Raw genomic sequence first — 15,722 nt, 5'->3', positions numbered from 1 at the left:
AGAACAGCTGGACTTAAAGGGGCTGTCCAAAGATATACCATATTTTTCTGTATATAATATGCACCTCTGTTTACAAAAGAAACAGTAAAAGCGTTATTTTGTATCAATTACAGTATATCAAATAACCTATCAATCAAAGCTCATACTTCTAATACCATTGGCTTTCCTATACCAAGCAAATCAATCATCCTAACACCTTAATAATCTATTTAAGACTAAGGGTGAATTCACACGACCGTAAATGTTTTGCGGTCTGCAAATTACGGAACCGCAAAACACTGATACCGGCCGTGTGAGTTCTGCATTTTGCGGACCAGCACTATATAGAAAGTGTCTATTCTTGTCCGTGATAGGACATGCTCTAAATTTTTGGCAGGACCGAGGAACGGAACAATGGATGTGGACAGCATTGAAATGCATGGGTCCACACTAGTGTTGAGCGAGCATGCTCAGCTCAATACAAGTTTGGCTCGTATATGGCGGTACTCGGCTGAGTGCAATGCTCGAGTCTCCTCCCCGCACCTTTCGCGGCTGCTAAGCAGGTAATAAACGTACAGGTAAGTACTGCCCTCACTGTAATGCCAGTAGCCATGTTGGCTACTGGCATTACAGTGATTGGCTGGCCGAAACGCATCATCGGGTGCTATATAGCACCCGATGACGCGTGTTCTGCTCTTTCTAAGTCAGGGAGAGCTGAGCATAGGAAGGGACAGAGAGTGTAGGGAGTGTAATTGAATTTAATTTTTCTACAAAAAACGTTTCATAGACCCAACAGTTCTTGTAAGGACTACTGTGTGTGACAGCAGCAATATATGTTTGTAGCGCAACCTGTGCTAAATTGCTCAGTGTTAGGGAGAGCTGTGCATAGGAAAGGACAGACAGTGTAGGTAGTGTAATAGGTTTTTATATATATATATAAATATACTTTTTAGGAACCCAAAAGTCCTTTTAAGGACTATTGTGTGTGACAGCAGCAATATATATTTTTAGCGCATCCTGAGCAAAATGCAGCTGTGGACAGTTAAATTATTCGCACCACAGCTCATGTGTGAATTGTGCGCATCCCTAAAATATCAGTGACATCCAGTGCACTTTTTCCATAGACAGTGTCCCATGTGGACAGTTAAATTATCCGCGCCACAATCTCTTGTTTAAAGTGTGCACATCCCTAAAATATCAGTGACATCCAGTACACTTTTTCCGTAGACACTGCGAACTGTGACTTTACCCGTGGTACTTGTCCTGTATAATGTTTCCTCATCACAAATACCTTTGTAAATTTTTTTGCACATACACTTCCAAATCCTACGCTACTGTACGAGTGACATACTTTCAAGCATATATCACATTTAAAATGAAAAAGGCGAGCAGTAAGGGACAGGGCAGTGGCCGTGATGCTGATGGTGCACGCAGAGGCCGTGGCCCTGGGCGCGGAGAAACAGTGCCTGCTGCCAGAGCACAAGAAAAACAATCATCCAAGATACCTAGCTTCATGTCCCAGTTTGCAGGGTGGCGCAGGACACCACTCTTGAAGTCAGACCAGTGCGACCAGGTGGTCGGTTGGATTGCAGCAGATAATACTTCCAGTCTGTTAAGCACCACCCTGTCTTTCACCAAGTCCAGTCTCAGTAGCCAGGAGTCTGGTCAACACAATCCTCACCCTGATCCTCCTTCCTCCCACCATTTACAGTCTGGCCAAACAAGTGATCCCACACTTGGATATTCCGAGGACCTCTTTTCATCGCCATGACTTGATTTGGCCCCCTCGCCAAGCACGCTTGAAGAGGGACATGAGATCTTGTGCCCTGATTCCCAACCTCTTGAACATCCACAGTCACAAGAACATGACGGTGGGGAATGGCAATTAGTGTTTAATGAGGTGGATGATGATGAGACACAGTTGCCAATGAGACAACCGCAATTACTATCTCAAGAGATTGATGAAAAGGATGAGACACAGTTGTCAATCACTGAGGTTGTGGTTAGGTCAACAAATCAGGAGGATGATCACAGTGAGGAAGTGGAAGAGGAGGTGGTGGTGGTCACTGACCCAAACCTGGGAAGGTGGAAAGCTGAGCGAGGACAGCAGTACAGAGGGGGAGGGATCTGCAGCACCACAACAGGCTGGAAGAGGCAGTGGGGTGTTTAAAAGGGAGAAGGCGGGCCACACCACACAGGCCTGCAACTGTATAACAGAGCAACCACTTGCAGAAATCTCCCTTGCCAAGGGGAAGGTGTTCCACAGTATGGCGCTTTTTTGAGGAAATGCGGACAACAAAAGAATAGTAGTTTGCAACCTGTGCCATACGAAAATGAGCCACGGTATGAACACTAGCAACCTCACCAGCATCAGTATTATCCGCCATATCAGCACCATCAGCGACACCATCCACTTCCGTGTCCCAGCGCAGTGTACAAATGTCCTTACCCCAGGCATTTGAAAGCAAGCGTAAATATCCAAAACCCACCCACAGGCCATAGCACTAAATGCGCAACTTTCCAAATTACTGGCGCTGGAAATGTTGCCATTTAAGCATGTGGACACTGAGGCCTTCCGCAGCCTGATGTCGGTGGCCACCCCTCGTTATGCAGTCCCCAGCCGTCACTATTTTTCATGGTGTGCCGTGCCCGCCTTACACCAACATGTGTCCCGTAACATCACACATGCCTTGACCAACGCAGTTACTGGGAAGGTCCACTTAACCACGGACACATGGATAAGTGCATTCGGCCAGGGATGCTACATTTCCCTGACAGCACACTGGGTGAACGTTGTGGAGGCCGGGAGCGAGTCGTACCCTGGGATGGCACCGGTGCTACCGAAGCCAAGAATTGCACGCCCTACGTCGATCAGGGTTTCCGCCAGCACCTACATTAGTGACTCCAACCCCCACTTCTCATCCACCTCCTCCTCCATTTTCACTTCCGAATTATCCACGTGCAGCACCAGTCAGTCATCAGTTAATAGCTGGAAGCAGTGTAGCACTGCAGTGGGGATACGGCAACAGGCCAAGCTGAAGCTAATATGCTTAGGGGACAAACAGCACACCGCCGCAGAGCTGTGGCAGGGGATAAGAGACCAGACTGAGCTGTGGCTCTCGCCACTCAACCTAGAACCAGGCATGGTTGTGTCTGATAATGGCCATAACTGGGTGGCGGCTTTGGAGCTCGGCAAGCTCAGACACATCCCATGCCTAGCCCATGTGTTCAACCTTGTGGTTCAGCAGTTTCTCAAACCCTACCCCAATTTGCCTGAGCTACTGGTGAAGGTGCACTGCGTGTGTGCACATTTCGGCAAGTCACCGACAGCTTCAGCCGGTCTGTCAACGCTGCAGCAGCGCTTGAAATTGCCATCTCACCAGCTGTTGTGCGACGTGAGCACGCGTTGGAACTCCACGTTCCACATGTTGGCCAGGCTTTGTGAGCAGCAGCAACATGGTCGTCACCTTTCCAGTCAGCTTCCGCTATTCACAAGCGAAGAGTGGGCATGGATGCCTGACCTCTGTGAGGTTTTAAGAAACTTTGTGGAATCAACACAGATGGTGAGCGGCGATATCGCTATTATCAGCGTAACCATCCCACTTCTGTGTCTTCTCAAACGCTCGCTACTCACAATTAAGGACGACGCTTTGCATGTGAAAGAGGTGGAAATGGGGGAAGACATTACACAGGGTGATAGCCAGAGCACCCTCAGTTCGTCTTCTCAGCGCGAATTGAATGATGAAGAGAAGGAGGAGCAGGTGACGGTTGCCTCCGCTACAGAGAGTAGTACACTGTTCTGCGTGGGTGGGAGGATGAGGAGATTGAGAGTGATCCTCCTGATGATGACTGCGAAGTCTTGCCTGTTGGTACTCTGGCACACATGGCTGACTTCATGTTAGGCTGCCTTTCCCTCTACCCGCGCATGATACGCATTTTAGACAACACGGATTACTGGTTGTTTACCCTTCTCGACCCCAGCTACAAAGAGAACTTCTCATCTCTCATTCCTTTAGGTGGAGAGGACGAGCAAAACGGTGCAATACCAGAAGATCCTTGTTGAAAAATTGCTAAAAATATTTCCAGCTGACAATGCTGGCGGCAGAGTCCGTAGTTCCTTGGCCAACCAAGGAGGGGGGGACAAGGGGAACACACAGCAGTTCCAACAGAGGCAGGGCAACACTCTCCAAAGTCTGGAACAGTTTCATGGCACCCCGCTAGCACCCTCACCCTGATGCGCAGCCTAGTGTCACAAGGAGGGAAACATTTTGGAAGATGGTGAAGGAGTAAATAGCAGACCGTGTCAGCATCCTCAATGATCCCTCAGTGCCTTACAACTACTGGGTGTCCAAGCTGGACACGTGGCACGAACTGGCGGTCTACACCTTGGAGGTGCTGGCCTGCCCTGCCGCCAGCGTTTTGTCAGAGCGGGTATTTAGTGCTGCTGGTGGCATTATAACAGATAAGCGTATACGCCTGTCAACTGAAAATGCTGACAGGTTGACTCTTATAAAAATAAACAAGGCCTGGATTGACCATGACTTCTTAACTCCACCAAAGGAAAATGGCTGAACATAAAGGAACTTTAAATGTATTGTTTATAATGTACTGAATACACTGTATTCCCATGCACCCTTTCCACCACAAACAAGGGTATATGGTTGAATCCTCCTTTTCTCATCCTCCTCCTTTTCTTCCATTATATCAACATGCTTATTCGTCACATATAATGCCCTCGCATATATGCCCTTCGCATATAATGTTTTACAGGGTCAGCTCACATGCAGGCCCTCGCATATAATTTTTTAGAGGGTTAGCTCAGCTGCAGGCCCTTGCATATAAGGTTTTAGAGGGTCACCAGCAAACCCGCACCTAAAATCTTTTACAGGGTCAGATCACCAGCAGGCCCTCACATATAATTTTTACAAGGTCAGCTCACCCGCAGGCCTTCACCTACAACCTTTTACAGGGTCATCTCACCAGCAGGCCCATGCCTAAAATATTTTACAGGGTCAGCTCACCTGCAGGCCTGCACCTAAAATCTTTTACAGGGTCAGCTCATCTGCAGGCCCTCACCTAATTATACCTAATAGGTAATTTGCGTGCATGTTGCCTTGCTTGGATGTGGTAGTTGTAGCCGTTTCTCAGGCTCCCTCTCCGGAATCGAACCATGATTCCCCCGTTAGCCATGGTCTACATGGCGTGGGCTGAAAATAACATCGAAAGTTGATAGGGCAGACATCCGAATGGATCGTGGCCGTCACGGGGACATGTGATCGTCCCCAGGTTATCTAGAGTCACCAAAGCGGCAGCAGGCCCTCACCCATAATGTTTTAGATGGTCAGATCAGCAGGCCCTTGCTCCAAATGTTTATGAGGGTCACCAGCAGGCCATCAATCATAATTTTTCAAGGCTGTGTATGGTGCCCTCCTTTATGTGTAAAAAAGGGTGTACTGGAGTGGCGGTTCCTTGTACTGTTTGGCAGCCCTTTCACTTAGTGCATAGGCTTTATGAGTGAAGGAGTCCCACTACCTGAACTATTGTACCACAATGTGAATGAGGCCCTCCCTTATTTGATATACAGGTTGTATCGGAGTGCCTCTTTCTTGTTATTTTTGGCAGCTCTTGCACTTTATATACAAGTAAATATACAGGAAAGAATGTTTCCTATTAATTTTTCCTCTAAAATCTATTTTCTTATTGTCAGTCTGTAAAAGTGGCGTACTATTCGGACAACATCGTTCCCAGCAGCGACCTGCGAGTACAAGATGCATCCAGACATCCCCCCCATGCTGTTCCAGAACCATTTCGGTGGTGTTTCCATCAATTTCTGACATTTTCCTATGAACCAGGCACCCTCCCCACTTCAGAGCAGGGGGTACCTGGTTTAATGCTTGGGTTCTTCCATTGACTTCCATTATACTCGGGTGCTCGGTCAAGCACTAGGTCACAGTCCATTGCAGGCCCTCTCCATAAGAGAAGGGCCCCCATAAACCAATCCTGGTCTCTCCGGGCCAAAAGACTCCTGCAAGGGACCAGGACTAGGGCCATCCCACAGCCGATGCTGGAAAAGTGCCCTTCTTGCTCTGGCTTCCACCTGCCTGCCACCGCCAACAGCCAAAAGTCTAGGTCTAGGGGTTATGAGGAACCAATATGGCCACAGACACACCCCCAGACCACAGGAAGGGGTAATCTATAAGGGCATCACAACCTGAATATTTTAGTGCCAAAACAAATGTGTAAAGTGGACACACAATGAAACTAAAAATAAATAAATAAGTAGTGACAATGTGTCCTGATAACAGACATTCGGCCGGAATAAAAAAAAATCCTCTTCATTATGCCAGGCCAGAGAGCCAGGCATAGAATAGAGATGTGTGCGCTCAAAATGTGTGAAAATGAAGTGCGTGCAAATGTGCCATTACTCAGTGGGCCACCCCCAGTGAGATCAGGCACCTGAGGATCAACACTCCTGGGGCACTTCTGCACCTCGGGCTTTCAAGCACATCTCAGGCCCTAGTTTTGAACCGGCAGTGCCTTGGTCACCTAGCATAGGGCAAGCAACAATAGAGCCCTCTTTATTATTATAACATCTTCTTTATTTCATCATTATTCAAAAAGTATAATCAACACATAGCAAAGTCCATGTTTTTAAAAGTCCAAATCAGGCAGACAAGTAACATAGTAACATAGTTTATAAGGCCGAAAAAAGACATCCGTCCATCCAGTTCGGCCTGTTATCCTGAAAGTTGATCCAGAAGAAGGAAAAAAAAAACTGTCTATGAGCTGTGCGCTACGATTGGCCAGCGCTGCAGCAAGGGACAACCCTAATACAAAAACTCCGCCCAGTATAACAGAGGGAGCTGCAGACACCGGAGCCTATACCGGGCGAACGGAGCGGCGCCAAGACATACTAGTAAGTGCAGGGGGACTCCTGGGCACCGCTCTGCCCACTGATATAGTTAGTTTTTAGTTTTTAAACTAGTGAAAGGTCCTCTTTAAATATATAATACAGATAGTTAGTGGGAGATAGTCAGTGCAGGTTAGATAGGGATATAGTGTAGCTGATAGGTTCTGCTCTCCATACATACATGCTACATACATAGTGCTGTGATGTCACAAGTTCACAACAATACTTAGTGCACTAATCACTAATAAGTAGTCAAACCTGTTAAAATGTGAAGTTGCATATATTTCGCCAAAATATTCGCATCATTTGTGCCGATTTTGCAATCACAAATATATTGGAGCACTCTATCTGCATATAAAGCTATCGTAATGTTCTGCCGTGCCAACCATTTTCTCCATTCACAGGAAACTTCTAGCAGCTTGGAAAATGTAGCTATAGTGACCCACGCCTGTATTTTGCGCGCATTACGCTAATATTACATTGCTGATTTTTTTAGATCAAGAAAATAATCTCAAATTTGCGAATATATGAAGAATATTCTACCAAATATTCACAAAATATCGCAAATTCGAATATTGCCCCTGCCGCTAATCACTAGTCCAGATATACAACATCCATTGATTTGACCGATCCCTCATGAAGCCATGCTGATATGGTGTTATTTGCTTCTTTTCATTGGGGTACTTCAAGATAGCATCTCTTAGAAAACCTTCAAACAGTTTACCCATTAACTTATTGGCCTTCAAACAGTTTAACTTTTCCAGGCTATGTTTTTTGACCCTTTTTGAATATTGGCACCACATTTGCTATGCGCCAATTCTGTGGAACACTCCCTGTCAGTATAGAGTCCTTAATATCAGAAATAAGGGTCTGGCTATGACATTACTTAATTCCCTTAGGATACAGGGGTGCATGCCATCTGGTCCGGGCGATTTGTTTATTTTAATCTTTTTAAGATGCCGCTGTACTTCTTCCTGGGTCAGACAGGGCACTTTTAATGGGAAATTTACATTTACATTCTGCATTTCATCTGACAGTTTATTTTCCTCATTGCTCTCTTCAACTTCCCCCTCATTGGTCTGTAGAGGGCCAACACCTTCAGATTTATATGTTTTTACCATTTATATAATTAAAGAACATTTTAGGGTTAGTTTTGCTCTATCTGGCAATTAATCTCTCAGTCTCTAGTTTGGCTGCTTTTTGCTTTTTACATATTCTATTTTTTTCCTTATAGTTTTTCAGTGCTTCCTCGCTACCCTTCTGTTTTTGTGATTTATATGCTTTATTTTGTCATTTGTTGCTTTCTTTACAGTTCTATTTATCCACATTGATCCTTAATCTTTTATTACCATAAGGTATGTACCTCTCACAATTAGATTTTAGAATGCTTTTAAAAAATATCCCATTTTGTGGCTGTATTTTTATTTTTGAGGACTTTGTCCTAGTTAGTTAGGTCTATGGCCTCTCTTAGGCTACTTTCACACTGGTGTTTTGCCTTTCCGTATAGGAGATCCGTTCAGGGCTCTCACAAGCGGTCCAAAACGAATCAGTTTTGCCCTAATGCATTCTGAATGGAAAAGGATCTGCTCAGAATACATCCGTTTGCCTCCGTTCCGTCTCCATTCTGCTTTGGAGGCGGACACCAAAACACTGCTTGCAGCATTTCGGTGTATGTCTGACGAAACTGAGCCGAACGGATCCGTTCTGACACACAATGTAAGTCAATGGGGACGGATCTGTTTTCAATGACACAATCTGGCACAATAGAAAACAGATCCGTCCTCCATTGACTTTCAATGGTGTTCAAGACGGATCCGTCTTGGCTATGTTAAAGATAATACAAACAGATCCGTTCTGAACGGATGCAGACGGTTGTATTATCTGAACAGATCAGTCTGTGCACCAAACGCCTTATTTGTCTAAATTCAGCTTTTTTGAAGTTTGGTATTTTTGTTCCTCCCTGAACAGGCTGATTTTTCTAATTTGAATGTGTTTCCCTGAAGCCCATATTTATGCAAATTCGTTTACATGACAAAACAGAAAAGAGAGATTATTGTGTGTAATGCTAGGACAATAGAAAAATGAACATTTTTATGCACACATCCTAGAAAGTGAGAGACGAGTTACCTGGCATCAAAAAATAGTTTTACCATTTTTGTTGCCCTAATGATAATCAGCATGACGAAGAGGTCCCCCCAAGGCCATTCACCCAGATACTTACTGGTGGAGATGGAAATGCTGCCACTGCGTTTTTACATTATAAATTTTGTAGAGGTCATTTTTGGCATACGTACCATAATAAGATTATTGTCTGGGGCAGGACAATTACAGTGATAGCAAATGCATATCATTTTCTTACGTTTTACTACTTTCGCACAAAAATAACCATTTTAAAAAAAAACTGAAGAAAATGCTTTTTCATCGCCATATTCCGAAGTTTAAATTTTTTATTACATTGGAGCTGTGTGAACGCTTGATATTTGCTGGATGTCTTGTACATTTTATTGGCATTTTCGGTAATTTTGTGGCGAATAATCAAAAATCAGCAATTCTAGGTGATGGAATTCACCTTATGGGCTAAATTACATGATGATTCTCTAGTGCAGGTCGCTATAGAGGCAGCAATACCAAATAAGTGATTTTATTTTAGCATTTTTTTCCACTGACCTCAGCATCTAAGGGGGTAAAGGACCCGGATTGGTGCTCTTGCCAGTCCAGGCCATTAGAGTAGGAGCGCGGCTCTCATGCGATGCGAGCCCCCACTTTCCGCTGCACAGGACACCCATGCAGCTCTTAGACTGGGCCGCCTTAAAGAAGGTGGCTGCACAGCCTAAGGGCCCTTAGTGACCACTATAAAAAGGCGTATGGGTGGTCACTAAGGGGTTAAAGGGAGTTTGTCACCAGGAAATTCGCTGCACAATGTCTTGTAAGACTACCTAGGTTGAATGTAATGATAGCCTACAGTTAGCGACCTGTTGCTTCATTCTGGTGAAAAAGTACTGTTGATCCATATGCAAATGAGCAGTTAAGTGCACTGAGGGTCGGCTCAAGCACCCTTGGCTTCTCCTGCTTCCTCTGCCAACCCTTCCCTCTGCTCCTTGATTGACAGGATGGGGCAAGATGACTATTCAGGAAGCTGGTCCTGTCAATCAAGAAGGAGAGGGAGAGGCTGGCAGAAGAAGCAGGAGGAGCAAGGGTGCACAGAGTGACTTGGGCCCGTCCTCGGTGCACTTAAATGTTCATTTACATATGGATTAAAAGTACTTTTCCAACAGAATGAAGCAATGGATCGCTAGGGTAGGGTATCATTAGATCCAGCTGAGCTAGCCCTACAAGACATTGTGTCTGGTTTACCAGTGAATTTTTGGGTGACAGACTCTCTTTGAAGGGGTTATCTTCAACTACAAAATTGATTGCCTATCCTGAGAAAAGTCCATCAGTATCAGATTGGTGGAAGTCCAATGGGTGCTACTGGTCACAGCTTTATATTACTCCTGACTAGTATTTCAGCTTTGGCCCATTCACTTGAATTGGTCTGAGCTGCTTTAACCTTCAATATCAGGCAATTTCATTAACAAGAGTACGGAGCTGTGAAGGAGATGTAGCACTTGCTGGAGAACTGCGATGCTTTCAGCCAGCTGATCGGTTGGGCTGTTGAGAATCGTGTCCACACTGATCTGATAGTGATGGCTTATATTAAAGATGGGCTATGAGGTTTATGTTCCTGGAAGGCAATAGTGAGAGCAAGAAATTGAACCCCCAACTCAAAGTAAAGGAATGCAGAAAGCTCCTCCTAGTGGCATAAAGTATAATAGTGCTATGGAGAGCAGTAGAAGCAATTATAGTGGGTTCACTTTCCTAGAAAATCATTTTTATCTTGCAATTAAATACCCTATAGACAAAGAAAGAGGAAGGTTAATGCAATGATTTTCAGTTTTTTTTTTTCAAAATAAAATTTAAAGGGTATATCCACCTTTAAATACAATTTTACAGTTTATACAGGGGTGTAGCTATAGGGGGTGCAGAGGTAGCAGTCGCTACCGGGCCCAGGAGCCTGAGGGGGCCCAAAGACCCTTGTGCTGCATAAGAAGACACACAAAGCACTGAGGGAAGGGGGGCCCAAGCCTAACTCTTGCACCAGGGCCTATGAGCCTTTAGCTACGCCCCTGAATTTATATATATAGAAAATCTAACCAACAAGAGTGCACTTGAGTAACAGACTACATTATAATCCAGAGCTTATTGGAAACAGACCATACTTCTATTTAGATGAGCTCCTATAGGTCAGTGAGGTTTTTCTACAACAGATTTCCGTACATCACCAGCAAAGATATTTCAGCTCTGAAGCTTTCAGAGCTGTAAATGCTGCACTGGAAGACATACAGGCTGTAACTCAAGATCAGTACAAAATAAGTAGTGCTATTTTCATGTAGAAAACTGCTTTTACTTAGAATAAATCCATTTGTCACTTTTTTATAAAGACAGGAAACCTGTGCTTACCTCCATTGTCCTTGAGATGCAGCGCAATCTTTGTGTCATCTGAAAAGGAAAACAAAATAATCTGTTTTATCAATAGTTTCTGAAAATATAATTCAAAGCTGGCGACCAATATGTAGTATACACGTCTGACTAATGATATATATTATTATCAGTTTGACCAGGGAGTGGTATGATAATTAATACAGTAGTCTGGGACCTCCTTATTCTAAATAATTTAAAAGTTAACATTTACTTAATTATTTAAAATGTCTAACATTGATACAAAAAATACTCAAAATAATCAGTAGTCTAGGTATGTTTTAAATAATTAAGTAAAAGTAAAGTTTTATATTATTTATTATAAGGAGCTCCCAGACTACTGTATTAAAAAGCTGACGACCAATATGGCCTCACGTTTACAAAAATAGCCGCTTCAGCTGAATAAAAAATACAATAAAAAAATGTATCAAACATTGTCTAAGGTTCTGACTTTAGATTTACTGATATATGGACATTATTAGATTTTCAGTGGCACGCCAATAAAAAAAACAATAGAAAAAAATAAAAAACTATATGGTGATCATCTGAGCAACTCTAGGAATTGGCCTCCTCCACATCGTATCCTTGTACGCAAGTCATTCAGATAATCGGCTACCCGTGTAATGCATGGACGCGCCAGGTCCGCCAGAGCAAAACCCCTTCTTACAGACCAGCCTTCCATTCTGGCAAAGATAGGAGGATCACCCACTATCTCCTCTGACTTACCCTCTGTAGGAATGCTGCTTGGTAGATGAGATGTTATTAATCTTGACGTTGTGGTATAATGTCTTGATGTTGTTACTTGCGTTCTACCGGTGGTGTGACGTGGGGCTGTGGTGGTTTCTAAGAAATCTTCACAGATCTTCTCTTTGGACTATTTAGGGAGAAATAGAACATTAGAAAGAAAATCGAAACAGAACTTTAGAAAGCGAAATTATGTTTAAATCCTTACAGCAAATGAGTTTTGTCAACTTCCATAAGAATATATTTAGAGATGAGCAAATTTTTCAAAAATTCAATTCGACAGGTTTGATCCGAATATATTTGCGGCAAATTACGTTAAAAAAACGGCTATTTCCTGGCTGCTCAGAGCCTTTATAGTGGTGTAGAACACTGTGCCTTGCAGTAACACGCATAGGGAGTCTTCTGTGGTAGTGAAATCATACTGTGAGTCAGTATGACATGCAGATGACAGGCTTCGCTCTTAGAATCACTGCACACTTCACTTATAAGGGCAGTTACGGGGCCAAAACTGACCAAATAACTCGTGTGAACTCAGCCTTACAGGTCGATGTTAGCGCCAAGAAGAAGTGCACTGCTTTTACACCATCAGCAGCTGATTCCACATAGATGTCTACAGAACCTGTTCTATTAAACGCGATACAAGTAGAGCCCCCGACAGAGTGAAGAAGGGTGTCAGCAGTAAGTTTGTGTTGACGTCACTGATTATTTTGCCCTTCCTCTGATCCGTCAGAACAATAACCCACAAAAAATGGATCCTGTCTGTGGAGCATCCGCCTTCACTCAGTCAGCATTTGGTCAGTAATCCATCAGTATTGCTAAAGCCAAAAAAAAAACAGGAGTGGATCTAAAACAGAGATGACACGTGAATGGAATATTTGCATGTCTTCTGTGTTTTGTACCCACTCCTGCTTTTGGCTACCAAATCATTAGCCAATTCTGATGGGATCATACAGGCCTTACAGCCACTACACAGACAGGATCCGTTGTGCGTCTCATTTTTCCTTCCTTCTGACAGATCAGAAGAAAGGTCAAATAAATGATGATGTCAGCCAGGCCGAAAGGCAAAATAGTGGCCCAGTCATGAAGTGGGGAGGGTGGGAACAGCATGAGAAGTCCACAGAGTGGACCTTTGACATAGTGGTGAGGTTGAAGCAGCATGAGGAGACCATAGAGTGGCCCAATGACAGAGTCTAGAGGTGGCGGCAGCATCAGGAAGCCATTTTTCTTTCTGTACTGAAATAGGCCCCTAAATGCTTTTGCCACAAATAACTGCACCAGTGAAGTGCATATATTTTTTTCTTTCTTTACTGAAAAAATTATATGCGAGGGCCTGGAGGTGAGCTGACCATTGAAGAGATTATGGGCAAAGGCCTGCTGCTGCTCTGTTGACTCTAGATAACTTCTGGGTGATCGCACGTCCCCGTGACGGCGACGATCCATTTGAATGTCTGCCCTATTAACTTTTGATGTTCCTTTCTGTGCCTACCATGGTGATCACAGGTAACAGAGAATCAGGGTTTGATTCAGGAGAGGAAACTTGAGTAACGGCTACCACATCCAAGGAAGGCAGCAGGCGCGCCAATTACCCACTCCCGACGGAGGTAGTGACGATAAATAACAATACAGGACTCTTAAGAGGTGCTGTTATTGGAATGAGTAGCTGATTAAATCCTTTAAGGAGAATCTATTGGAGGGCAAGTATGGTGCCAGCAAACAACTTGCTCCCGGCCTCCACAACGTTCACCCAGTGTGCCGTCAGGGAAATTTCATTTCAGTTGGATCAGGTTATGAAAATTCCAGTAAAGCATCTGACATTCAAAGCAGGAAAGTCTGTGATGAATACTCTGAAGTGAAAGATTTTTCCTTAGGTGATAATGCAAGTATCTTAAAGGGATTCTGTGACCTCTTTTTACCCTATAGAGTTGCGGACATGCGCGGCTAGATTGCCGCTAGCATGTCTGCAATATACCTGTCCCATATCTCTGTGTGGTTTTATTGAGTCAAAAAAATTATTTTATATATATGTAAATCAGCTGGTAAGGAGCCCAAGGGGCTGCACTAACCGTTCTGGAGCCCAGCCATGCGCCCCTGTGAAGGAGTCCAGCACCGCCTGTATCCACGAATCTCCTCCTTGCTCACAAAGTCAGATCGCCGTAATCTCGCGATGCGCAAGCTTGCGCATGTGCAGTGCCGGCATAGTGTTCCTTCCCTGTGCTGGCATCAGTCTCAGGGAAGGAACTGCACATGCGCAAACTCGCGCATCGCGAGATTACAGCGATCTGACTTTCTGAGCAAGGAGGAGATTCCTGGATACAGGCGGTGCTGGTCTCCTTCACAGGGGCGCGTGGCTGGGCTCCAGAACGGTTAGTACAGCCCCTTGGGCTCCTTACCAGGCTGATTTACATATATATAAAATCTTTTTTTAGACTCAATAAAACCACTCAGAGTAATGGGACAGGTATTTTGCAGACATGCGTCCGCAACTCTATAGGGTAAAAAGTCCATTTAAGCATGTGCTCCATGGACATTAATACATCAGAGGATCAGGAAAACATCAAGCAACAAAATCCAGGAACTGAAGAACAAGAAGAAACAAAGAAAGACTTAAATGTCTCTGGGACAAAAGAACTAAAAGATGAATCTACCCCTTTGAATGGTCAGTCAGTCTCAAAAGCCAGTCGTCAGTATCCACTGTTTCCCAATTCTTGGAAGTATACCTTATATTGCTGGTATCAAAATGGTGTTAACACTGTAGGACTAAGTCAAATATACCCACAGGTTTCCTACAGTACTCAGCCAAGGAGTCCTTTCAATCAGTCATTAGCTTTTTCAGTGCCAAATTCCTATATTACAAACCAGCCTTACTCCAGTCTCAGTTGACAAATTCAAGCACGGATGTATTCAGCTGCCAATCCTTTTGGTGCCAATGTGCCATACAATTCTACAGATCCATCCACTTTTTCAAATCAGAACCCAGTGCCAATTCCATACTCATACAATTCTAGTATAAATGCAAGATAACCATGGGGTTCTTGGCAATAATTTAAAGTAGATGAGAAGACAAAATCTGTTGGTACCATATCTGCATCTTTTCAGTTGACTACTTACTGTAGTGTTTTCTGTGCCAATGACATTAGTAGCTTATGACACATTTCTAACTTGTACCAGAATTTTTGTATGTGTTTGCATTATGATATGCAAAGTTAAAATGTATCTTCAGTATTTATTTTTTACAAGAAAATACTTATTTTTATATATTTTCCAATTTTGTACACCAGAGTTTTCTTCGGGGCAGTCTTATAAAGTGTCTGCAACTATGTTTATATTACGGTATTTTGTTATAGGTTTGTGTTCTTTAATGGTTGTTTAAAGATATTTGAAAAATATAATGATTTGGAAATCATTTTTACGTATTTGCTGTCTTGTATAAAAAAGTATAATTTTTACTTGTCATCTTTTGATACTCTGTTGAGCAGCACTGTTAAAGGCAACCTGTCATCAACTTTATGCTAACCTCACTGAGGGCAGCAAAAATGAGTGACAGAAATGCTGATTTCAGCGGTGTGTCATT

At 43.7% G+C, this 15,722-nt stretch overlaps 1 protein-coding gene across 2 annotated transcripts in view; it reads right to left on the bottom strand.

Annotated features, from left to right (window-relative positions):
- PLXDC2 (plexin domain containing 2) overlaps positions 1 to 15,722 on the bottom strand; it is a 319,079-nt gene that overhangs the window by 54,403 nt on the left and 248,954 nt on the right. Inside the window, exons 9-10 of one of the 2 annotated variants that reach the window (XM_044293433.1) lie at positions 12,134 to 12,281; positions 11,390 to 11,428 (exon numbers count right to left, since the gene is read on the bottom strand). In XM_044293433.1, the coding sequence (XP_044149368.1) occupies positions 11,390 to 11,428; positions 12,134 to 12,281 (187 nt within the window). The remainder of the gene's footprint in view (positions 1 to 11,389; positions 11,429 to 12,133; positions 12,282 to 15,722) is intronic. The other variant, XM_044293434.1, reaches the window with a different exon arrangement.

This window comes from Bufo gargarizans, chromosome 5, assembly GCF_014858855.1.
Source record: "Bufo gargarizans isolate SCDJY-AF-19 chromosome 5, ASM1485885v1, whole genome shotgun sequence".
NCBI classification, from domain to species: domain Eukaryota; kingdom Metazoa; phylum Chordata; class Amphibia; order Anura; family Bufonidae; genus Bufo; species Bufo gargarizans.
Note: the sequence above shows the minus strand (reverse complement) of the source record. Positions and strands in the feature narration are given on the sequence as shown.